At 39.5% G+C, this 26,773-nt stretch overlaps 1 protein-coding gene across 6 annotated transcripts in view; it reads right to left on the reverse strand.

Annotated features, from left to right (window-relative positions):
* Nucleotides 1-26,773, reverse strand: part of ATXN7 (ataxin 7) — a 91,149-nt gene that overhangs the window by 61,977 nt on the left and 2,399 nt on the right. For 2 of the 6 annotated variants that reach the window (XM_069811954.1, XM_069811949.1), the window contains exons 2-4: nt 10,480-10,572; nt 2,108-2,368; nt 1,379-1,447 (exon numbers count right to left, since the gene is read on the reverse strand). In XM_069811954.1, coding sequence (XP_069668055.1) covers nt 1,379-1,447; nt 2,108-2,357 — 319 coding nt within the window. In that variant the 5' untranslated portion in view covers nt 2,358-2,368; nt 10,480-10,572. Of the gene's footprint in view, nt 1-1,378; nt 1,448-2,107; nt 2,369-2,545; nt 2,805-10,479; nt 10,573-20,652; nt 20,750-23,360; nt 24,039-26,773 lie in introns of those variants that run through there. The other 4 variants (XM_069811950.1, XM_069811951.1, XM_069811952.1 and 1 more) reach the window with 4 other exon arrangements.

Raw genomic sequence — 26,773 nt, forward strand, 5'->3', positions numbered from 1 at the left:
GCTAATCTTTAAAATCTGGAAACCTCAGATGCTTGCATTTTAAGAGGTAGAAATAAGAAAGAATGTTTGAAAATCCTTATTAGTAAAATCTTTGCTAGGATAATGTGTGTGCTTATTGTTATAAATGCTGTTTTAGCACTTGAATGATTTCCCTATTCAGAAAAATAAATTAAATATCCAACATAACTGTTGGATTGGAACTCAGCAATGAAGTAATAAAGTGATTTTTCAAATACCTAAGAACTCACTCATACATACACTTAGAAGATGGCAAAACGGCACAAGTGACTCTGAATGCAGCAGTATAGCTGTCTATTACATCTTTCCTACAGGTCAGTGACCACCGACTCTGGTCCTAGAAACTGATTTTTTCAAAATTTTATCAACACTAGGAATTCTACAATAAACAGACATTTTGATTCAGCCTCAATATGGATCACTGCCTCCCAATCCTACTAGCCCGTGCCGCCTTGCTTTAGGTTTCATTTGCTGTTTGTAGCTCACAAGTAGGTAAGTGCTGAATCAGATCATCTCCTAAGGTCCCTGGCAAGTCTGGTGTTCTGTGATCATAAACCAAGTTTACAAACTCTGTCTTCCATTTCTAAGAGCATCAAATAAATGAGTTGGGTCTAACTGATCTAGTATTTAAAACAAGGAGGCCTATTCTGTGGCATACGTCTCAGAAAGTCCGATGGAACCAAGCTAGTTCCAACAATATTAAGAAAGTTTTAGAACATTTCTCTACTATAAAACAATTGTTAAACTGGAAAAACAAACAAACAAAAAATTGAACATCACAAACCAGACCCATCGCTGTTTTTTTCCACTCCCTGTTGCAAAGTCACCAATGATCTATAGCTTTCATTCATCATCTGCTTACAACTTCAAGTAGCATTGCTACTCTTGAAACGAAGTGGGCCATTAATGGGCTTTTGCTAATCACAGGTGAAAGGTCACTGTCATTTAGCAGTACACGAAGAAATAAACGTAACACCTTGACATGACAGAGAAATGGATCAATGTTCAAATACTGACATGGATTATATTAAGAATCAAAATGCCTTAGCTCAAGAGAAGATATTATCAGTGCTGGTCACACAGTTTCCTCAGGACTATTTATAGTCTTAAAGAAAAAAAAAAATCCAACTATAAACCCAGTAAAGACACTAAGTAACCTATGCCCTACCTTGTAGCTTTGAGATTATACATTAATTTAATAATAATGCTAATAACACCACTCACTGACAGGCCGCAAGTCCCAAATCCAAAGCGACGGGATTGAAGTTTCCTTTCTCTTTCCCGTGCACGTCCTCTCGTACCTAGTTACGAGCAGGAAAACTTCTCCATGCACTTTTCTTCGAGAACGAATCGCACTCACCTTCTCGGCAAAGTCGCATCGCTTCTCGGTTTCTTCCGTATTCCTTGAAATTTTCTTCTAATGCTGTTCCTAAAAGCAAAAAGCCACAAGACCTCCGTCAGCGCAGAAGTCGGACTGACCGGTAACCCGTTCCCCTCCAGCCACAAACCAGCCCGTGGGGGACGCGCTCTCCTACCGCTGCGCCAGCAAACACGGCTTCGGAGACACCGAGAGCCGCCGTCCCGTCCCCCGGAGGGGGCTGCGGGGCCGGCCGAGCCGCTGTCAGCAGAGGGGGATGCCTCACCTGAGGCTGGAGCTCTGCCCCCCCCCCGGCCCCAAGCCCAGGCTGAATCGAGGGCAGGAGGTGGCGGCCTCCGGGGACCGGCTCAGACCTCTCTCCTCGCACCGTGTCCCGGATTACAGGAACTGGGGCAAGCGCTGCCCGCTCCGCGCCGCTCCCGAGCCCCAGGCCCCGGGGGGGGGGGAGGGCGCCTCCGCTCTCGGGGGCCGCGTACCGGACAACGAACTCGGCCGCGACGTTGGAAGGGGGGGGGGGGGCGGGGAACGGACCCAACCTCCGCCCGCCCCAGGCCCGGGCCCCGCGGCGCCCTCCTGCCGGGCACCCCGCCGCGTCCGACCGGCGCCCCGCCGTTCCCTCCCGCGGCGGGGCCGCGCCCCGGGGCACCCCCGCAGCCCGGGGAGAGCCGTTCCGGTAGAGGGGGTTGGTGGGGAGGACCCGTCCCCGCTCACCGTCGTTCCCGTGAAGTTTAGCAGCATCGACCCAGTGGCTCCAGGGCTGCCCCAGCATCGCCTCGGGGCTGGGCAGGGACCTGCGCTCCCCGACGGCCGCCATTGCCGCTGCGGTGGCGGCGGGGCCGGCGCCGCTCCCGCCTCCTCCGCCTCCGCCTCCTTCGCCGTGGCGGGGCCGCCGCTGCCGCTGCCTGGCCGCCGCCGCGCTGCGCTGCTCCCTTCTGACGTCACCCGCGGCCCGCGCCGACATTCTTTCCGCTGCTATAATGTAACGAGAGAGAGAGGAAAAAAAAAAAAAAAAAAAAAAAAAAAAGTCATCGGGCGCTTAAGGTGGCGCCGCGCTTTTAAGGAAGCGCCAGCGCCGGCTGTCAGCCCGCTCGCTCTCCTCCCCCGCGGGGAACCTGCGGCCCTGGGGGGGGGGCGGCGGCGGCGACTCACCTCTGCGGCGGCCCGGGGGGCAGCAGCCGGCTGCCCATTATTGTACGGGGAGCGCTCCCTTCCTCTTCACCGTGTAGGTGAGGCGCGTTTGTGTGTTTGCGCTAACAAAGCGGCGGAAAGGAGGGAGGGGGGTGGAAGGGGGGGGGGTGAAGAGAGCAGGGCTACGCCGCCCGCCAGGCGCTCCCCGGCTCCATGGGCCGCCTTTCTCTCTCCTCAACCGCGACCCTACAAAAACAACGGCCGCATCACAACCCCGCCTGGCACCCGCTGCCCCGGGAAGGGGAGGGGGGGGGGCGGACCAGCGACGCGACGCGGCGAGGCGGAGCCGGGTTTAGAGCGCCCCGCCCCTCCTGGCCGGTCCACCTTAAACCCGGCGCCTCCTTAAAGGCAGCGGCGAGCAGGAAACTCGCTCCGGGCGGGCGGCGTCCGTGTCCCCCCCCCCCCGGCCCCCCCCGAGCGGGGGGGCCGGGGGGGGGGGGGACACGGACGCCGCCCGCCCGGAGCTGCCTTCGTTATCCTCGTAACCTGTCTCCCGGGGGGGGGCTGTTCTTTTTAAACAACAGCTTTTTTGTTTGTTTGTTTTGCCTCAACTTCGGGATGACGTCGAGCGGCGTTAAAAGCGAGGGTTAAAGGATGCTTTCGTGCCTGAAAACTCTTCGCGACAAAGTTTAAGCTTTGCAAAATCAAGTTATTTGATTTAAAAAAATAAGTCTGGGTTTAGAATCCGTTTATTGCAGGGTTTTCTCTCCAATCGACTAAAATGTTCAAGTAGCAATCTCAAACTCGCAGGCCATGATCTGCGAAGATTTCTGGCCACGCTCGATGCCACTGTCATAATAACATCCTCGATGAACAGGCAAAAACATACATAAATCTTATCTTCTATAGGTACTCAGCCCACGCGTAAGCTCGAGAGCATGGGACTCGCGCCGTCAGCGCAACCGCTCGCAGATCCCATACGTGTATTTGCAAAACTAGACAGCAGAAATCAAAACTGTAAATAAATTTGTTCAGACCACGCGGTCCCAGTCCTGCAGAGGTGTATATACGTGCGGGCTTACCTAAGGCTTCGCTATTTTCATTTAAAGTGTGGAACTATACAAGCTATAGATGTTTCTTTCCAAATTTATGCATATAAAAGATGTATAAATACAAGCTCATCAGACAATCGTCATATGAGATGGGATAGGTTGTAATTATAATAGTTTCAGCGTTCCACCCAACTGATAATTTATGTCACACTGAGAATGCATCTTGTAAAATTGTAGATCTAATACAGGACAGCTAGTGAGACTTTTCTCTCCTCTTGATCACTGCAAGTCTAACTTAACTCCTTAATAAAAGGCAAGCACCACAAGATTTAGATAAAGAGAGCAACAATGACTTCTGCTGCAGACAGTTGTAGCAGGATTAATTAACAAAGGCTATCAACTTCTTGAGCTGGGCCCTGATCTTTCAGACGGTTACACTTGCTCTTAACTGTACTGTAGCTTCCCAAAACAGTGAAATAACTCATCTTAGTCTGTGCATGAGTAAAGGTGTTTATGGAACCAGCGTCTGAAGATAAATGATGAATGGAGGGCATTATTGTTTGATTAATTATCAAACAGTATACTTTAAAATACAGAAAGCTACTTCTAATTAAAGCTAAGAACATCACTGGAAGAAAAATGTCAGTCAGGTGCTAAAGAATTTCTGAACAGAACCTAAGCTTTTTTTGTGGTGTAGAAGCCAGACAGGAAAAAAAAAATTTATGACTGATTTCTTTCAAGCTTAGTTCTTCGAGTACTCCACAAATGGAGTCCATAGCTGAATTCAGACTCCAGCCATAGGATAAGGCAAGTTACAGACAGAACAACATTCTCTGTGTCAAATATTCTGCTTTATATTACAAACTTCATGCATACAGCTCTCCTTTGTTCTGGAGAAGGCTGTCAGAAAGCCGCCTCAGCTGCAGTTTGAAAAAGAATCCTCCATACATCCGACTGTCTATCAAATTCGTAAAGGCTTTTTCTATTATTTATTTTACTTAGATCATAAAGCAAATGTAGTGATGGGTGACCAAACAGAGCCATAGAACACCATCATCTACCTTTTAATAGTGACAGATTTTACCATGGAATATCAATTTAATGTTCACACATCACACGATTCTTTTCTTTAAATATTACTGATGTACATATGTCAAATTATGCAAAAGTAAAATGGCTTAATTTGGCAAAACTACGTTGATTAGCTAGCTACTTTAACAAGCCAATATATTACTGAATTTTCAGTTTCTAAGGTTGATACTCATCAAGTTACTCAAAAGCGCCTCTTGCTTTAAAAGTGCCAGCCAAACAGGTAAAGCACACATCACTTTTTTCATACAGCTTTATCCCCTTTCTTGCTCGTTTTTGCTCTTTCAAACTGGTTGTTGCGTTTTTTTCCCCTCCCTCTTTCAGAGCTTTTCTTTCTTTCCTATATAGTCCCACTCAAGATCTAATTCTGCAGTCTGGGCCTCAGGCTGTCCTTTAGTAAACCGTCTTCCTCTAGTAAGGTATTTTCCCACTGTGTCGTGAATACATCAGTATTCCAGTAGAGGGAGGAAAGTGGCAGCAGAAAGATCAGTTCATCAGTTCAATGCACAAGGCCGATTAGTCAGAGAGCAGGAATAGGGGCAGGTGAAAAACTAATATTACAAGGACTGGAGGTGGAGAGAATTTTCTTTTCCCACTAGGTCGAAATATGTGTTTGGGTTTTTTTAAGCACACAAGTTCAATTCTCTTAAATTGTTTCCATAGTGCTATACATGCATGCATTGATGATTTTAGGGAAAAATAGGGGAAACCCTGAAAATCCATCATGTTAGAAGGAGATCAGAATTGAAAACACATGTACAAGCTGTAGACTTTGAACAGAGGTGACTATTACAAATCCGAGACATCCAGGTCAGGAATATGGTCATCCAAAGCTCCCCTGGCAATCAGCGGAGAGCCGGGGATACTTTTGGGATCAATTTGGTCCCTCCTGGTCCAAAGCAATTTTTGAAGAAGCCCTTCTCTTCCCACTGACCACGGAAGTAGTCAAGGATGACCATACACATAAATTAGGCACCTGCATTAGGCACCCAGAATTAAGTGGGATGAATCTAGTCAGGAGCTGGCAGAACACACAAGTGTGGAAGGCACTGCCTAGAAGCCAATGCTCCTTTAAGAGAACAAAAACGGGCCCAGAAATGCTACCAGTTCAAAGGGCTTAACTGAGGAATCTTAACCGAGGAAGCAAAATAGCCGAAGAAGTAGCACTGGGACTGAGACAGTGTGTGAATAACCACAGACTGCTCGTACATGTGAATGAGAACAGGTACTCAGAGAACTGAGAGAACAAACAAAGTAAAGCTGGGATACAAAGTGGAGAAGGAAAAATGTGAGGCAGGAAACAGCGGATGATGCAGAGAAAACAGCCAAATAATGGGATGAAGAAAGCATAAACAAACAAACAAAAAATGTAACACAGACTGCAAAAGGAAAGAAAGAAAGGAGTCAAGAAAGAGGAAACAAAACATACAAAAAAGGATAACCCACAGTTTTAAAGCTCACTAAATAGATTTAATAATGTATTACACATGGTTGGCGATACTATGATTAAATGTGTGCCTGCAAACAGCATGCAACTGCTTAAAACTGCAGAGGATGGTTATTTTGCGGCATGACACTGCAGGCATTTTTTCACCTGTACTGGCAGGTTTCATTCTTTTGCCAGGTGGTCCGGGAAAGCTGTTCAAACAGGGAACACCTACCTCAGCTGTTCAGTTAGAATCTGTAAGACAGCCTCCGTACAGAACCTGAGATATAATAACTCTTAACTGGAATGAAGAAGGAAGGATGAGTCTGCGGCCAAACTCTTTTAAGAACAGAAGTACAGTGATATGATTCACCAATCATCTTCTGCAATGAAAGTGAAAGGATACAAGAACTGAAGTGTGAAGGGAAAGACAGGGAGAACCTACAAGGGTGTCACTTTATCAGTACTCGAAGAAAGAAAAATAGTGAATTCACAAAAAAGTCTGTCAAGGAAAAGATGTGAGGGGCATTACAGCATTAGAGGAAATCAAATAAGTTAACTCTAGCCAAAAGGTATGAAATTATTAAGAAGGGCTTAAAAACTAAGAACAAATATTATTAGTGAAAACTTGCTGGTAGATGAGATTCAGGATGAAATGACAACTCAAGTAGCTGATATGCTGAAGTGAAGTCCTGACCCTCCCATCAGCTCCTGCTGACAGCAGTAGAACTGGGAGTACCTTTTGTGCATTTTAAGATATGTCTCCAGTATGAGAAGAATGTAATTGGGCAAGTACAGAAGCAAGAGATAAAAAGTTCATATGAATCAGGACGTCCAGATGATGAGAGAACTATCCAGCCATAACAAAACAGACCATTTCATTTTAAGCCCCACTATGGAAAAATATTAGTACATTAAGAAAAACGCATTATGGTAATCTGTAGTTCACTCTCCCCTCCAGTGAAATCAAGCAACTTCTCCCTTTATAACTATACACAGGACTGTGATCCTGCAGAATAATAATCATGAGCAGCACACAATAAAAAATTATACAACAAACCATGCCAGTCTATTATCCTTTTTCCCACAGATCCTGGGAACAGGTTGATGTGTATAATTTTATTTATGAGTAACACTTCAAAGGGGGAGCCGAAGATGCTTAGAAGTGCTGGTATACAGCTACATTAAATACTGGAATATGAAATTATTGTGGATACCTGCTATAAACCACCTGTACCAGGGCAAAGAACAATATTGTTAAGATTAGAAGACTAACTTAAAGTATCCTTTTCTGAGTAGAAGGCATGGGGGAATGGAGGCTAATAAATATAAGTAAATCTGCCAAGAATTCTGGATTAGGATGAGGATGCAATAGATGCCCCTATACGTTTATCCAAACATCACAATGACTATACTGATGACAGTATAACATTTTTACACCCAAATTATAAGCCAATGTCATTTCCATGTGTTAATAAAGTACACAGTACCTAGCAAAACATTGCAACCACCTCCTTCTTTGCTTTATTATATGTAAGTCAAATTTCTGCAAGAATTGACGACAGTGATCTAAAGCACAATAAGGAGCATAAGGAATACAGGAACACAGATCTTTGCCCTGCTTAGACATCACTAAGTACTGTCAGTTCTTGAAGAGAATTTTACAGAGAAAACACTGAATAGTGACACAAAGTTTTCAAGTGTTAAAGGTAAATAGGTAAAACTACACAAAATACATCCAGTTAATGATCTGGAAATCAGACTAACATTTATTAATTTTACATAAGGTATTGAAATCACCTTTTGAATTTGGAAATGTTAAAACAATTTCAGCAACCTAACTATGCAGATGAATCATTTTAATCAGAGGAATCAGAAATGGGTATGACCTTTTAAATTCTCATCTATACACAGAGAATATGATATTAAAATTTAGAATGATTAAAATACACAGCTGTTCAGGTCAATTGTAACAAAACATTAGTGCTGAATTTCCATTTATTGAAATCAAAGCACTTAATGGGAACAGTTTGATAGCAACGATCTTCTGATGGCACCTAACTACCACGCAAGGTTTCGTAACCCTGCCTGGTTTCTTGCCAGCTTGTTTACATGGCTCCTTGGCAATCCATTGAGGCAGAACACTCTGGGTCCAAGCACAGACCACAGGGCCCAAGAGTTCCTTGAGACAACAATGATGCCTACCTATGATGTGAAGCTGCCCGAGTCCTCATACCCTCAGAAGCTTGACATGCTGATTAACATCAAATCAAGGATCCTGAGAACCCTGGCACAAGCAAATTTAAATTTATACCATTCTTCTCACGTTTGATTGCTGCTTCCTGGTGCTACCTGCACTGACCACATGCTTACCAAGTTAGCAACAAAATATCATACAAATTGAACATGGACAGGTCTACAGGACCTGACAGGATGCATGCAAGGGTTCTAAAAGAGTTAGTTTGAAAAGTCATGGATGTGAACCATGAGATTGCTGGCAAACTGGCTGAACTGCTGTGCTCAAAGGGTGGTAATGGCTCAAAATCAAACTGGCAATCAGTCACAACGGAGTTCCTTGGGGGTCAATACCAGGCTCAATCCTATTCACTATCTTTTAAAATGATCTGAATGATGGGAATAAATGGATCCTCACCAAGTCTGCAGATGACACGAAACCTGGAAGACCCATAGATACACCCGAAGGAAGTGTCACTATATACAGAGACTCTGACAGGCTAGAAGACTGGGCCAGTTCAAGAGACACATTAAAAACTGGACAGGGTCCAGCAGAGGGCCAACAAAGTGATTAGAAGGTTGGAAAACTTACTGAAGAAATGCTAAGGAATTGGGTTTGCTCAGCCTAAAGAAGAGAAGGCTCAGGTGGGATGTAATCACAGTCTTCCAATAAGTAAAAGATAATTCTAGAGAAGATGGAGGTACTCTCTTCACAAGAAACACAGTGACAGGGCAAGAGGCAACAGGCACAAGTTGCTTCAGAAGTTCTGTCTGGATACAAGAAAAAAATATTCACTGTGAGAACAATTAAATATTGGAACAGGTTGCCCAGAGAAATGGTGGACTTTCCCTTGCTGGAAATATTTAACACTTGGCTTGACCAGGCCTCAGATAACCTGCTTTCAACAGAAGATTGGACCAGATGATGTCTAGAGGATTCTTCCAATCTAGACCTTCCTGTGATTATATGGAAATCTGATAGCTGTTGTGGCCCTATTTAGTGACGAGGAGCAAGGAAGCAGATAAGAACAATGCCAATTTTTGCAACGCCAGGCACTGTGGGTTCACTAATATAGCCAATTCTCAGGCTACTGGAAAATCCAGGGAAGCATTTTGTTATAGAAACTTCAGATACTACAGCTTCCAATGTTACATACTGCAGGAGCCATGCCATGACAAACATTCCTCGCTCTTCCTGAGCCCAGGTTAGCTCTGCCACTAAGTTCTGCAGACCAGCTCCATGCTAACTGTAATGGCCCTTTCTGCTGCAATCTATTTTTAAATATATTAAAAGATGATTTGCACAGCAAATACTAGCCAGGCTATAACAGACTAGATTCTTCAAGTCTGTGCATAAGAAAAATGCAAACTTAGAGTGAAGTCTTTTCTTTTGTGATGTCAAGCAAAAATATACAAAATGGTGAAATGCACATGATGATAAAGAACAGAGATAAATGTAAGGGAAACCGAGAAACAGATATTGTTTCAATGAATTAGCAGTACCTGATAAAATAATCTGCACTAGCAGCTTTTTAGCCAAAATTTCAATTTATTATCATCACTTTCTCTTTTTCCTAATGTTCTGCCAGGAACACTAGTCATGGATAATAACCCCACTGTGTTAGGCAACTGTGCAGTCTTTACCTCAGTTTACAATTCTACTTTCTGAACTTGTAAGATAACAAAACTGATGCAGCTGGTAGGCTATGGTATATACCAGAGCCTAACAGCCTCCAAATGCTTTAAAGTATCATGAAAACGTGGAAATAGACAAAAATAATTATTCAGAAAAAGAAGTTTACTTCTTCTAAAATATAATAAATAAATTAAAAATATTGCTTGTCACATCTTACTAGTTCAAATCACTTCATCTAAGTGATTGGGAGATATAATCCAACTTACTTTTATCTTTTTACATTTGACTGTTCCATGTATTGAAATCCCTTTAAGTTGATTGTAAAGTCGCTTTACTTCCCACTGAAACATATATTAAACACCTGCATTTTAAAAAAAAAAAAGTCTCCCCACTGCATCTGGTAACACTTCAGACTTGCTTTGCAACCCTGCTAATATCCTGTTCTCCACGCTTCTCACATCTAAAGTATGTGAATATTATGCTTAAGGAAAATATTTGGGTAAGCATGTCACAGTACCTTGAAAGTATGGTGAATCGCTGGGTTGATTTATCAATTGATCTTCATCTGTTCAGATTTTGGAAGCTTTCTCTAACTTGTACCTGATTAATTCTGAAAGAAAACAAAAAGAGTACAGCAGTAAGACATTCGAAACCTTATCTCCATTTAATAATTATAAATGTATCTATTTAAAAACTAATACGAAGCATTTTATCAATTTTACAAATACAGTTTCTGCAATGGATTTAAAATTGAAAGGTAAGCAGAGAGCTGTTATGGACTCTTATGTACAGAGCAGCTCTTTAAATGGCAGCCTGACATTACCAGAAAGGTATGCATTGGATGAAATCTCAATCTTCAGCCCAGTTACTGCACTTACATCGACTATTACTGACCAGATTTCCAAGCAGACGGTTGCGTCTGTATCACAAGCTGGTAACACAACAGCGCTGGATTTCCTGCACAGGATTTTTCTAGAATATAGCACAACTCCAACAACAGGGGCTCCTGGTACGCAGTCATTGACATTTTTACCACCATGTCATAGAACATGGATAGCTAAAAATGATCCCTCACGTAATAGTTATTAGTGACTATTACTGTATCGCTGATGAAGAATTTAACAAAAATTAACAGAGATGTACAGATTGAGGCCTTTCCCACAAAAGGAACTTTTATCATATCAAGCTCAGGTTTTTAAAATCCTTTCATTCAGTGCTTATAAACTTACTGTTTATATAAATCAAATTTAAGCCCAGTTTGCTTTGGTTTAACATGAACCAATGCCTAATTGGTTAAAGCTACACCAAAGCCCTGTTAAAAAAAATTTCAACCATCCTTGTGCACAGGTTATATTAAAGATCAAACAACTGATTTTTATAAGTGCTTTGAAATTAAACTGGTGATTTTTTTTCATCTACTAAAAAGTCATGAAGCTAGATATAAATAAGCCAATCTAGCACTGGGACCGGGTGACACTTCAGAGAAAACTATTTTTTTCCCCTCCAAGGATTAAAGTCCAGACAAGAGGAATGCAGTCCAAGAGGGCATCCAAGCCGTCCCACAGGCTGTAGGGCTCTGCCCCACTGGAAGGTGCAGAACGAAGCTTTTCCTGGCTTCTGCTGCTCCTCTGGGAAGCTGTCTGCAAACTGAGCTCATGTCTTTAAAGTCTTCTTACGCAGTGAGGATAAACCCCTTTTTTTTCTTTTCTTTTAAACTGCAGCTTAGCAGCTGACACTATCTTGACTGAGATCAGCTACAGATATATTTACTATTTCTAAGCTTTACTCTGCTCAGTGACATACTTGATCCTAAGAAGCACATCCGAGCTTAATTGTATTCTAGTTACTCCATAAATCCAAAATTTTCTTGTCTTCAGTGGACAACACTTGAGAGCAAGTCCAGTATTATTTTCTCTCTCTCCTCTGCAGTCATTGCTCTGCCTTATGGTTAATAAAACTGATGGTTAACAAATTTCTACACTAGTCAAAGTCTCAGAAAACATTGTATTTCCTTGTTACACGTACAGATCTCATTGAATACTACAGTATAAAACTTTCTCTTCAACTCTTGCTGCTGCTTACTGGGAAAGGCAATGTACTGCTTGTTAAAAATCCTTTTTCTCCTTTGTTTGTTTAGGACAGGAGACTGAATTCTGTCTGAGATGGACCATCCCCTTCACAGATCATTCAATGTTCATCCTCAAAGTCCCGATCTCTTCAAGCATATATATGACATCCCTGCTGTGGAGATAACTCACTCCTTCATCTCTACCCCAGTTTCTTTAGGGGATATGAGAGTTCTACGTGCAAAACGCTCTTTCTTTTATCCTGACGTAAATGTTGTTTGTTACATAAAAAGCAAGTTCCATTGCTTCATGCAGAAATGAAAACAAAAACTACTTATAAACCAGAAGACGTCTCCAAAGACTTAAAAATCTAGAAATAAGGCAATAAGTGGTAAGTACAAAAACTGGACCAGAAGAGGGTGAAGGAAGTATCAGCAAAACTTTTATTCCTATATAGGAGAGATCAGAGCGTACTATGTCACCACCTGTGAATTTTGCTGTAGGGATTACATCTGGAGCTGAGTCTGAAGGAAGTTAAGAGAATAAGTTTCAAAAGAGTAAAGTGACAGCTTAACGACCCTTTAAAGAGAACTCTTTCACTGGATAATGGGTGGCAAAGAACAGGAATGATTCTTGTTGAGAATTTACAGCAGGTCAATTACAACCACAACTGTCAGCAAAGAGTAATGCAAGGAAGCGATCGGATGATTGAGAATAAGTCAGGAGGAGCTCTCTCTCCAGAAGGTAAGCACTTTGGTAGCCTGGAAAAGAGAGCGCTAGTTCAAAGATGGAAAGATGACAAAAATAGTCAAAGCAGCAATCCAAGAAAACGGAAAAAGGCCTGCATTTTCAAACCAGCGAAGCAGACTTGGCATTATGTCACTCTCGATGCCTGACTATAAAGGAAACTTGGTTGCTATTTAATACTTCGAGAAGTTACTGATACGCAAGACAGGAAACCACAGCCTGGCAGAGCAAAAGCTCTATCTCAGTCAAAATTGTATCTACATAGACTTATATAATAAAGGCATAGTTATGATGACTAATGTGTATTATCCATTTAAGGGAAACATACTTACATGAAAATTATAATTACAAAGCAACTCATTAAAATACAGGAAACGTAAATGTATGTGATAAAGCATCCCTAACTTTTGAAAGTATCAAAACTAATGCCTCAGCTAACAAAACTCCTTTAACTTTTCAGCTGTCAGAAATAGGCACCAAAGAACATGCCTAAACTTTAGAACATTCTTTCTCCTTTGTTATCTACTAAAATCCAAATCTAAGATAAAATATAATGCCTACATTTATATAAACAAAGATTTGGGCATGCTAGGTATAATCACCCCAACACTGGGCTCCATTTAGACATTTTGTTTATGGGGATAACCTAAGGAGGTCTTATTCTGCCCCTTGGAAAACTGGGTGCAGGAGGAGTGTGTTGAAGGAACACGAGCTGGCTGGCAGAAGGCTAAGGGCTGCTAGTTAGAGTAAATCAGAGCAATTCTCAGGCTGATCTCATTTGCACTGGAGATTGACTCAGGACCCGCCAACTACAGCATCTCAGGGGGTCAAAGGTGGTCTAAGAACTCTAAGCTCTACCAATACATAATTGGCCCTCCTATTCTCTTTGGGAGACACAATTCTCTACATCTTCACAGATTAAAAAATAAATACCAGCTACACACTTCAAACAGATTAGATACCAAACTTCTGTAAATACCAATTACAAAATTGCAGCATCTCAAGATTTCACATAGCTCCTACATATACCAATATAAAATATTTCTCAGAATCACCCAAATATTTACTATTATTTGTGCAAACACAAATGCAACAGAATATTCGGTGCAAAATATAATAACAATATGAGTTATTTTGAAACTGTTCCAAACATGCATAGGTATCTTCATAGATAATGAGAAGGGCCAAACTTAAATAACTAGTATCTTAGTTGCTAAATAACTAGTATCTTAGTCAACGGAGAAGCAACACCACCTTTTGGATAATTCTAAATAAACTGATAAAAACTGCAGAATAATTATGCCTGGCAAAGTGCACTTGAGGGGTCTTAGCTTTGACTACTATCATTTTCCTTTGTCTAATGGCAACAGGAGAAGATCTGCACTCCTTATTTTGCTCAACAAACCATGTTATCACTAATTTTAGCTTTATCTTCCAACAATTTCTGTTTTAACTAGAAGTCTTCTTTAGCAGTAAGATTTGCAAAGTCACAAGAAGCCTTTGCATATTGCACTTCAACTGTTTAAGTACAACCACACAAAGCATAGAACAGACAGGTTAAAAAAATACTTGCTTTCAGAAATAATGAAAGATATTCTATAAGTGAGTATCTTGTCTTATATTTCAAAACACCTGCATCTTGCAGTATGATTTATACCACCATTTGAAAGTTCAATCCATAAAACACATTAGCTTACTGCATATAAGATAAATAAGGACAGTTGAAATTATATTTATACATTCCTTTAAAAATGGTATTTATATACAACTGTAGAGAAGAAAAAGATATGTTCTGCATTTTATGCCATAGGAACGTTTCATACCAATTACAACTTGTATTACATCAGAAACACAAACAACAAAAGACTGGTAGCAAGCAGTAAGACACTGGACATCAGGATTTTCCTTTTTTTTAAATAAATAACACCCCGATTGGCTCATTTAAAAGGGTGCATGAAGTAAAACAGTAATGTTAAAACGAATATACAAACGTGTAAAATAAACATAATTTTCAAGACAGAAAGGCACAGCTAATCAAGACAATGCAGAGTACATGATTAACATGATTTGCAAAATTTATTACTAAGCTTCTCTGTTAAAGGTAATATTATTCAAACTACACCATCACAGTTATTGCAGATTAAAGATTTCAAATTAGCTCCCCATGTATATCATTATTGTGAGTGGTTGCATTTTATCTGTCTAATTTTAAATTACTGCAGGCAGATGAAAGTCATCTTAAAATCTGACTCATAATTTAGGTACCATACCACTAACCTTAACAGAGATGCTGGCTCTTACACAGGTACAACACTATTCTCAATGTAAACAAAGGACACTGGCATGCACCCCAGGCTAAGGATGTCAGCATTTTTCAAACACCTTTCTGACTGTTCCATTTTATGGTGATGCAATATGACCTACATTTTCAATGGCCAAAGAGAGACAGAGAGACAGAAAGGGAGGAGATAGAGAAAAGAAAGACAGACAGACCTTTGCTGTCCTTATCCTCCATTAACTACAGCTTTAACTGTCCCTCACGGAGATGGTAATGGGCAAGAATAAAAGCAGAATAACCTTACAGTAAATTCTGAATGAGAAGCTGAAAGATAGGCTAGTATAAGAAATAGCAAGATATTTTTTTTTCTACAATTCTGTGAACAAGTACATAGTAATACCCTCAACAGGAAAGAACAGTAGAATCAATAATTTTATAATCAGTTGGCAGTACAAAGCTGTCTGTAATACAGATGCTTATTTTACCACCTTATATTTCCCATCATGTTCCTACCGCTTCATTTCTGTGTATTCCCTTTAGATCTCAAAATGAAACACAAAATAATCCACATCATTATCGTCATTTTTACAGACAGAGAAATTGAGGAAGAAGGAGTGATTTGCCCACAGTTACTTACCAGGCCCAAGGCAGGGTTACGAACAGAAAGCATCACTCTTCATTATCTCTGCACTGTGCAATCTATTAGGGACTGTGATACCTGTCATCCTAATACATAATCTTGACATAATACCCAAATTATCTCTATCTTGTCTTTCTTGCACATGAACTTCACATAGAAAACTGTACTAGATTACTGCTAACTCTCAGAAAGCTTTCAGTCACAAACGATACACCAGATTTCTCAAATTGGCTCTGGAAATGCACTTGACTGTTAATTTTAAAACTCGGCATAAAATGCCCGTGAGTATTTTTCACTATAAACATGTAAAAATAAAGACCTAATTAAAGCTTTCATTGATTTTTCATTCTTCTGCAACTAAGGCACCTTTTCTTTCAAAAATCAGCAGTTTTCCACAGTTAAACTAGTACATTAAGAAATGAAAAGCTTGTTGCTAGGGTTCTATTGTGCAAAAATCAAGATCATCTGATTTTCAGTTACTCTTTTTTAGTGCAAAAAAATGTCTTGCAGAATATTTTCAAAGCCCTTGCAGGATCACAGCCCCTTTACTAAAGCTGGTAGTTAATACAACAAGCAATGTAACAGTAAATCATTTTCATATTATTGAAACTGAAGGCCAAGACTTGATCTTAAGTGTACCTCTGTAAATCCAGAGTGGCTCCAGCACTTTCCGAAGAGTTTCTTGGGATTTGCACATACATAAACAAGACTGTAATTTGGCACTGCGTTTGAAACCAGAGATCAATAAAACATATAGATTAATCCCTGGTTTTGAACTGTATTTATTACAACAATTGCTTTCTTATCAAGCAGTATTCATCTCATGAAGTGCAATCATCCCTGTTGTTCCTTTGCTGGAGCGCTGCTGCCTTTTCTAACTGCAATGTTACATCAAACTGTTTAGTAGTGACGAGTTAGGAAGGCAAACAGCACCTATACGAAGAAAGGGAGAGGAAAAAAAATCAAAGCTTATCCTGCTTTAAAGAGAAGAGACAGAGTGGAGAGTCAAGAGACAGACTGCTAACAGGTATGATGGAAAGGTATTACCTGTAAAATTATGGGAAGGAGTTTAGAAATTAAGAGGAGAGGATGGACACGGGAAAGGGAGGATGGGGGGCAGGGGCTAGTGGAAGACACAACGTCTTAAGCAAAAAGAACTATTTCTCCAGCAACACATGCCCATGTGACTGTGAGGAAATCCTCATTTGTTAAAATGAGATTACAATCACACATTCCTCCACTCCTATTATCCCTGGTTGCACCTTGGTCAATCTATTTTAGTCTTTGAAACTTAATTTAGTGGGAAACTGGTATTTCTCCCATTATAAACAAATTTATTTCTGTTAATCTAGGACAAAGTCTTGCTGATATAAAAGAAATCTCTTCACTATTGTTGGCATTACTAAAGCTCTCTTGTGCATGTTTCACTGCAACATTTTCTCAGTTTCTCTTATTTTTTGCCCTTTTTTCCCTTTCTTTCTTCATAGTATCTCTGTTGCAGTTCAGAAGGGAGAGAAGCTGAGGTGACACTTTTATTGCTGTCCAACACCATAAAAATTCCAGCTGGAGAAGCCAACTGGTGCAGACTTGCAGGGTCCCAGCCAAGCAACCAGAACAATCCTTCCCTTTGCCTACCAGTGACTGCCATCTAGAGTCAGAGCACACTGCCTCACATGAAACACAGTATTGGTAACAAGAAGGAGAAAAATGTTAGAGCGACAAGAGAAATGTTAATCGCACCCCCAAAAAACCCAAGAACTCACACTCTAGAAAGTTACAACTAGCTTCAAAAATTAAATTATTCCGGTTTCTCTTCTTAACACGCCTTCTGACTTATGAGCATTTGGCCCATGTCTCTCTGCTTTTCTCCAAAACCTGCAATTGCGTTTTGTTATAAACACTTAAGCTGTACATGTGGGGAAAATACATATGAAATAGCACTATGCTGCTTTTAAAATAAATCCTGTGTTACAGATTGTTTGCTAAGAAATATGCTAGGCCATGCTAAGAAACTCTGTACAAAATTTCATCATCAGCTGAAGATGCAACAGTCACCTTTCAAAGACTGCCTGTGTAAAAATGCTGACAAAGCTTTAACATTAATGACATTAGAGATTAAAAATGTCTTTCTAGTGGCTTCAAACTTAAATTAAAAACCTTAACATTTTCATTTTAAGAAACGCATTCGTACTGACCCAAATATACCAGTGGCTTAAATGTCTACAAAAGCCTACCCAAGCCAACAACACTTCTTACATACTGTAAATTTTGTAAATATTTATATATTATATTAATTCACGACTGTTTATTATACTATATAAAAATCATATGTTTTTCTAACTACTACTACTTAAAGTAGCTATTAATAAGGCACTCAACAGTCAAGCATTAATCAACCAACCACTAGATACTCTTTAACTGAATAAAAGAACGGATTTTTTTGTTATTATTTACCTGGAGAATATAATAATTTGCATTTTAACATACTCCCAGTAGCAGTTACCTTCTCTGCAAACCATACACAGATATGAAGCTACAGCTGTCTAAGTAAGTGCTAGCATACTCTTTAGCTATTAAAATCATTTATTAGCTATGGCTCATAATGTCTTGTGAAGAAATCAGTTCTCCAGTTTCCTCACTCTTCTGCTCATGGTCAAGAAGACTGGTAATGAAGCATTATAAAAACACAAGATTTATTCTCACATTTATCATTGCAATAGACACACAACCTCCAGGTCACACAATATACCTACTTTTACTGCTAGTCCCACTAAGAAATTTTTTTCCTGAGAAGATACATATTCACAGATAAAATGAAATTACGTGGCATTACAAAGCTTGCTGTTGAACATGGCTACCTACATATGAACCAAATGTCAAGCTGTAGTGTACTGAAATCAGCAATTTGTACCTCGTGCATACACGCAGCCAGCTGGAACAATTGCTCATTCCAATACACACTCAGGCCACACTTCTTCCCTACAAGGCACTCCATGAATCCTCTTATTTTTTTCCAAGTAGAATAACAATTCAACAACTGGCCTGGATGCAACATTACAGCAGAGAAGAGTATTTAAATGGGAGGAGGACTATACTCACTATAGCATGGTCCTGGAGGATGACAGGCAAGAAACACCCTGCCAAAAAACAAACCCATTGAAAAATATAACTTTTACTTGACAACTACTATAGCCTTTCTTACAGATATAACAAATTCCAGTTGAAAGAACTGTTAAACAGGTCACAGAGGTGGAAATAGGTTTCAGCATGTATCCATTACATACTCTGATCCTATTAAAATCTGTGCAATGTGTAGAGGTCTGTTAACCAAAGGAGAGATGGAAGGAACCTCCAAAGGTCAGACAGTCCATCACTCAGCCCCAGGGCATGATAACTAAACTATCTGGTGGGAACAATACAGGTAATCGAACCTGTTCTTAAAGACCTCAGACGATGGAAGCACCACTGTCCCCGCAGGTGATTATTCCAACTTTTCAATACTTCCACTAGAAAACTGTGTTTGTCCATGCTAAATCTTCTTTGCTGCAATTTGATCTATTTCTTCCCCTACCTGCCATAAGCCCCCCAGCTTTGCAATGCTCTTCGATATATGTCTTCTCACTCTCTCAGTCCCCTCTTACTTAAAGAATTGCCTTCTTTTGGCACGTGCTTATGCACCATGTCTTTCAGATCTTCATACAATTACACTGGCGTCTCCATACTTCCTCTTCCCTAATTTCATTCAATACAGACCCTGTTGTCCTGCCTGTGTGCAATTAATTAAAACTTTATCTCAAAACTACAGGAGACTGAGCGGTCTGATTTTCAGAAACTTAGGAACCTTAATAATGTATGGATTTTTTTATCTAACAAAGTTTAGGAAGCTCAGCTGGAACATAGTAGGCACTCCTTCCATATGTAGTGTTTTGTACTTACAAATAAACCAAGCAAGAGTATACATGATATTCCTACCACTTTAAAAATACAAGTCATGTTCCTGAGATAATAAAATGTCATTATTGTGGTGTGAGCACAAATATAAAAAAGAAGTTGGCCCCACTGCCCTGCAGCAGAACTATGCACTTTCCTGTTGATGTCAGAGATGGTGCACAAAGAAGAGCTGGTAAAGCACTAGAAACACAGAAAAATACTTGCCAAATGGCAAGAAAAATTAAAAGTCAAAAGTTAATCTGAAAATATTAAAGTAAATCTTTGCAAAATATGACCACATAAAAGTGAGTTTTTTCTTTATATATCCTCCAATATTATATTTATGTGCATAAACTCTCAGTTACATTTTCTATTTCTGAAGTATTTCTAAAGAAAATTTCACTCTTAAGCTTTAAGCTCTCCGATAACAACAGACAGCTATATCACAGTCTCAACATTCCTCCTGACAAAGACACTTGCCTGGGAAGATCTTTGACTTGACATCAGATGATTTTTGGCAAAAAAGATCATGGAATTTCCAATGACTCTTTCCTCCTTTCTCAACAAATAGGATAATGGAGCCTAGCAAAGTCTGGGCCCTGCTGACAACTGGATTAGCAGAAATCATTCTTCCTTAACTACAGTGACACACAGTTAAATTAGTATTTTCCTATTTCTATAGCTTTGTCAAAAAAAATTTCACATTTTGATGTGAATTACTGTAATACATTTGTCAACCACAACAAACAGTCCTGTACCGTACCCATACCTACTAGAAGCTGTCTTGTGCTAGGGCTACCCGTTACTTATTTTTCCCCAAGCAATGACAGTATTGCAGCTGCTTAAACACCACCACCTGCACAGAAGCTAACAGAGAACAACTGCTTATTTAAAGATGGCTATACTTGCCGAATAACTTGAAGAGGCCTCTCCAAGAGAGCAACACGTTCTCACAGCATCCATCTCCACTGAAGAGCAACAAGGAGAACCACCACCAGAAAAAAGATACAGAATAGCAATTATACTCACTGATACTAGCAGAAAGAGAAGAAAATGCAGGTTGCAAAATGGCCGTCTTAGAGTTGTAACTCTCTGTGCCAAATTTAGTAGGCCAGTCCTAGAAAGACAGGATGGGGAACAGACTCCATAAAGAGGCAATTACAAATAAAGATTTGATAAGAATAATCCAGTCTTTAGGAAATTCGTCACCTGTATTATCATGACATCACAAGTCTACACCAACATTTAAGAGGACTAGTAAAAGTTCAAAACCCCTTCAAGAGCTTGCAAGACAAGGACAGACTTCGTTAACATAAACATTTGAAAACAGCAGCTCTTCAGCTATTTCCTTCCATTTGTTTGATGACATAAACTATAGTTACTGTCAGTTGCTCCTGTTTGTGCAAGTCTTTCACGTAACAACAGGAAAGAAAAGCTTTACCAGAAAATCTGACTGTAAATATCCTCCTATTCCAATCCGGGCCAAGTGTCTGCAGCTTGAGTACAATTTAGGTACTTTTAAAATTAAATTTCAAATTCATGACCTTTTTTTTTTTTTAAATTTCCCATATGTTTTATTTTAATACGTATGCGCACAATTTTATTTCAGGATATGTTATTGTTCAACACCATCTTAACTTTACATATATATATATATATATATACACACACGCACGCACACACACGTACACCAAAACCACAAGCAGATCTCAAAAATGAAAAAAAACAACAACAAAACAACCCAACCCATAACTGCCAAAGCGACACTGGAATGAAACTGAAGTGAAAATATTTACAATGAACCATAAAATCACAGGTGCATACTTGTAGTTATTATTAGCATGGCTTTGGTTTACTCTCATCTCTTACAAGTCAATCTTTATTCAAGTTATACAATCTAATTTATCTGCCTTACCTCTTTTCTTAGTTCAATTCCCTCCACATATAATCAATATTTAAATTTTTATTAAAAATAAAGGCAAAAGGCAGAGAACCAAAAAGAACTCGTGGTTTTCAAACATTCTGCACTAACGTTTTGCAAAAGAAAAAAGAACAAGCAAACCTGAATGCTTGTTTACACCAAGACTCTGCTAAAACATTATTATAAGAAAAGTTACCTTGGGAGTTTTGTAAATACTATTAAGGGAAATAACATTTTGGGCTTAATGTTTTGTGCACACATATAGCCACTTTCATATCTCAACTGAAAATTTACATATATATATATAAAAATACATACATATACACACACACTTTATAGATAACTTATTTTGTGTCCAATTTCTCTTTTTCCCAATGTTTGATATTAATTTTTCTATTTACCTTTTGGAACTCACCAAAACAGTTTATGAAGCAGATTATTTTATTCCACAATTTGGTTTTTTCCGTTTGCCTACACTTTCAAGTCCAAATTCTCTCCCAGCTTGCAAATAAAATTTGGAAATCACTAGGAAGGCATTCATACGTCTTTGAACAGAATCTGATCTGCAATGCAAAAATTATCTTGCATGTTCTTCTCTTGCTCTTCTGAAACTACTAGCTTGCTTTTATGGATTATTTCCTTCAATATCTTAGTCCTCAGTCATCTAATAACTCTGTGCTGGGCTATACCATCATGTTCAGTCTGTCTTCCTGACAGCAACACCACCTCATACTAGTCAACAGCCTGGTGATTACAAAATTCACTCTGATGGAAAGAATTATGGGCATTAATCCCCTCAGGAAGGAGGATAGCTGGGTTGAAGTCTCCCACACATGTGGTGAGCAGTCTAGCGGATAACAGCTCTGCTAATGACGAAAAGGGAACCAGAACCATTGCCACCTCCTGGGTTTTGAAAGCAAAGATTGACCTTTGCTCCCTTTTTGAAAGAAAAGGCTTATGATCCTAATTTCAAGAGAGCGTGAATCCAAAATGCTCCCTAGAGAAAGGTGCTTAGCCCTGGATATAGGCAGGATTTAAGCACATTCCTACTTTGGCTACTGCATAGAAAATGTGCAGATTCATCATGTCCTTCAAGCTGCTCCAGCTGGTATCATTTTAAATGAAACATCAGCAAATGCTAAAGCATTTGGCCCCCTCCACCTTCACGGAAACACGACCCAACAGGCCTCAGCCAAAACAACCTTCCTTTTGGTACAACCAGCCTGAGAAAGGTAAGGAAATGCCATAACCTGGATCTGCCTGGATCTGGTAACTTCTGGATCTGACAGTCTCTGCTGGAAAAGACCAGTTATCTTCTCATCATACATTTCTTGAAATATTTGTTATAACCATCTGCTTTGATGGCAACTGAAGCAATAGTTTAGAAGCTACATTTGGCCTACTCAAAAAAGAAACTGAGGAGAGCGTGCCTTCCTCCTAAGGACACAACTTCTCTTTGGGGTTATACCCTGCTTCTAGCCACTATTGGCAGGATAACGATGGTCAGAAACAAAGTTCAGTGTTTTCATTCAACATATGACATACTAAAACCTAAAACTGAAGAGACATCACCAAATCGTGTGACCATGCCTCCAATTATTTCTGTTTCACTGCTCAGGCTTGTACCTCACTCAGAAGTCAGGGGGTGAGAACATGCTTCGGTGCATCATGTTTTAGGGGAACTGTAAATTGTAGCTGCGCTTAAACACTACCCACTGACAGAGTTACTTTATTAAAAGAAAATAAACCATAAAATCATCCAAAGCAAAATATAAACCCAATTTAAAACAAGAAACATATGTTTATCAATATAGACCTGATACTCTCTTTCTTCATCTTCTGAGATAGAAGTGTTTCTTCCAACATCTCTCCATGATGCGGCCAAGCTCAAAGCCTTGTAAAATTTCTAGGTCTTCTTTTACAGATTTGGATTGCTTTTAAAAAAAAAAAATAAATAAACCAAAACAAACCTAACCAACTTTTATTAAACTTTGAAAAGCTGACTCAGAAGCTGCGCAATAGCTCTGATTCAGCTTTCTTAGCCGAGTCAAAGCATCTGGCCACGTGATTCAGAAAACGCCGCTCTGAAGTCGGGCAAGAGCTGCTTTCCAAAGGAGGAAATGCCTGTTTTCCCTTGTAATCTTTGTGCAAAATTTCCTCAGCAGCACTAACAGTTATTTATTTAAACATGATACAAGTAAACACGATATTCACAACCCTCTTGTTGTTCATCCAATGTTTCAAGCCAGTTAAATACAAACATTTACCATTTGGCCTGATGCCAACAAAGACAAATTCTTCTTCTCAGTCAGTGTAAAAACTTCATTCAACGTCCACCCCTTCCTCTGAAAACTCTGGCACACCACTGATGATCTTCAGAGCACAATGTAAATGCTACCAAACCCATGAACTGAAGGATTGGGGAAGGAAAAATAAAAATATGCTCTTTTTTATTAAAAAAATAAAATCAAGCAAGCCACACTGAAAACATCCTGTCAACAAACTAAGACGCTACTAGATAACTAACTAATCCTGCCAAAAATAATTCCAAAAGAATAAATGGCTGCTTCCGTACAAAATACACGAAACACGAAATGCCACCATAAAATTACCTGACAGTCACTTTAAATCACAGAATGCAGACACCGTGTGGGATCTCCGAGGCATTGCACAGGCAGCTGAAGTCTATGGTGCTAACAATTTTTAGATTAAAAGAAAAATCTAACCATTTAATCTATCTGGCAGCAGCTTCATGAGACTGAGTTTCATGAGATACCTGTTAAAACACCTTGACTTTCTTGCCCAGTGGGAACCTACCAAGTCATTGGGAATAGGTACCATGACCCAGTGTACCACTTCTAACTTCTGGTAATTCCACTGCCTCAGTTAAAGCACCTTTTGACATGCATGCAAGGCATGCTTTCATTTGCGGGGCGCATCCCTGCACCTGTAAGCTCAGTTTTCTACATGGAATACCTATCACGTAGTTTCCACTTGAGTTTGACACGCTTTCATAAATTAGTGACAGATCACCTTAAAATGTATAATAATTGATCTTCAAGCTTCATAAATATTCAGTAGGATCCAGATACGAAATGTAGAAAGCTGTTACATAATTCCTGCGAAGATATCTGAAAAAGGGCAATATCAGAATGCAACCTATATAACCTAGATTAACCAAGAGACAGAGCCCTTACTTAGGAAAAAGTTATTTAAAGGCATATATATATTTAAAGGATCATGCAGCACTATTTTTTTTTAATTACTAAGATAAGCTTCTGTCTCCCTTCATGAGAAAAAATAGTACTAAGAATGGAATGTCTTTACAACAAACACAGTATTCCTAGTACTTGTATTTTTCAAACTGCTTCTGTCAAAAATTCTGGAATTTCACATCCTTCTTTCAGTTACAAAGTGAAAAATAAGAAATAAAAACAATCCTGTAACGCACAACTTGTGGTTACATTATTATCTGATAGAAGCCTGGTTTTTGAAGTACGGTATTAACAGTACATTTAATCAATCTTGGTAACACAGGCAGTAGACAGCAAAATTGATTACTGTTTGGATAATAAAATGTTACATTCTTAAATTATTATTATTGCCACAACAGTCGCAACAAGTATTTTCACTCTCCCTTCTCTCGTTATGTTGTAATTCTGTGAAAATGTGCTAGCTCTGCAGAAACACAAGGGTCCATGTTAGGAAAGCTTTTTACAAGGCTAAGAAGCACATTACTTAGCATCTAAAATAAAAAATATAACAAAATAAAAAAAATTTAAAAAAAGAAAGAAACCCTACTACTTTTTTACCCCAATCACCAGATTGAAAAATTTCAGGTTTATCTGCCAAAAGTGAATATTTTAGTATCTGCAGAACTATACAGCCAGTGTCTAAGAAATTTTACAGAACGAGATGACAAGCTCTTGAAACACCGATGCTAGTTTTCAGTAAACACTGAGGCTAAAGAAGACTGCAAAGAAAATGTAACACTCTAACATAATTTAAAATGAGAAAACATGGTGATAGCAATAGGTTAGCTTGATATAAGTCTTGCACAAAATCATGCTACACAATCAACAACGAAATAAAGGACAGCGGTAAGAAGTAATGCTAAACAGGCTTACAGAAAATAGGTCTTGCTAAATAAATTTGGTATGGCTTTCTGACAAGAATATAGGTTGGACTGGATAAAAATACCTTGTAGTTTCTGACCTACTATACTTAGATCGCTGTAAGATTTAGTGCCATGCAACAGTCTGATTTAGAAGTTATTCAACACGAAGAAAACCTGGAATCTAAAACCACCTCATAAATTATTAGGGAGGCTTAGGAAAAATATTTTAAATCCACCTCATCAATAGTTAAGGCTGTTTTCTTAGCTCTAAAAATCATAGCTCATTACAGCCTGGAATACTATAAAAAGCTTCTTCCCCTTTAACTTTTCCTGCAGTTGGAAAAAAAAATATATATACACAGTTAAAGAAAAGGGGACGAGGTATAAAGACACTTTAAACTTTGACTCTCATAGATTTTTTTTCAGGAAAGGAAACTTCAACATTAACAGATTTCCTCAATAAAAAAAAAAAACAAAACCAAAACCTGGTGTACTTAAAAGCCGTTTTTTCAGGAAAAAAAAAAAGATACTAATGAAAAATCTGAGACAGTTCCACACACGTGTAACATCTTGCAGTACTAAACTTACCTAGCTTATACTTCTTGTATCCAGAGTCACCTGGAAACATTACAGAGGATCATTTAACACTTTTGACAAGGACAGGTGTGCAACATATTATTATGTATAAGCTGCTTCAGGGTCTTACCATATGGCACACATAAAGGATCTCAAGGAAAGAGGGAAAACTACATCACATTTAGCTTGGTTGAAACCTTGCACACACGGGTATTTATTCCAAAGAGCTGGCATGGAGTAAGGTGCTATACCCTGTGCAAGACATTTTTTCCTATTGCATGAATCTCCAGTACTGATGCCTTAAGGAGGGCTCAATGCTACTCAGTATTTCTGCCAGTCAGTGGAAGGATTATATAAAAGACTGTAGCTGATACAATCTGCACAGAATATGCAAACTGGTGAAGGACAAATAAATAAGAGTAGGTCAACCCTGCTCCAGAGATCTACATCATACGTGACACTGGATTAATGGAAAAAACATGCTTGTATACAGCCCAGTGCAACACACACTCCACACATGTGAAACAAGGGTTGTT

The sequence above is a fragment of the Haliaeetus albicilla genome, chromosome 24 (genome assembly GCF_947461875.1).
Source record: "Haliaeetus albicilla chromosome 24, bHalAlb1.1, whole genome shotgun sequence".
NCBI lineage: Eukaryota > Metazoa > Chordata > Aves > Accipitriformes > Accipitridae > Haliaeetus > Haliaeetus albicilla.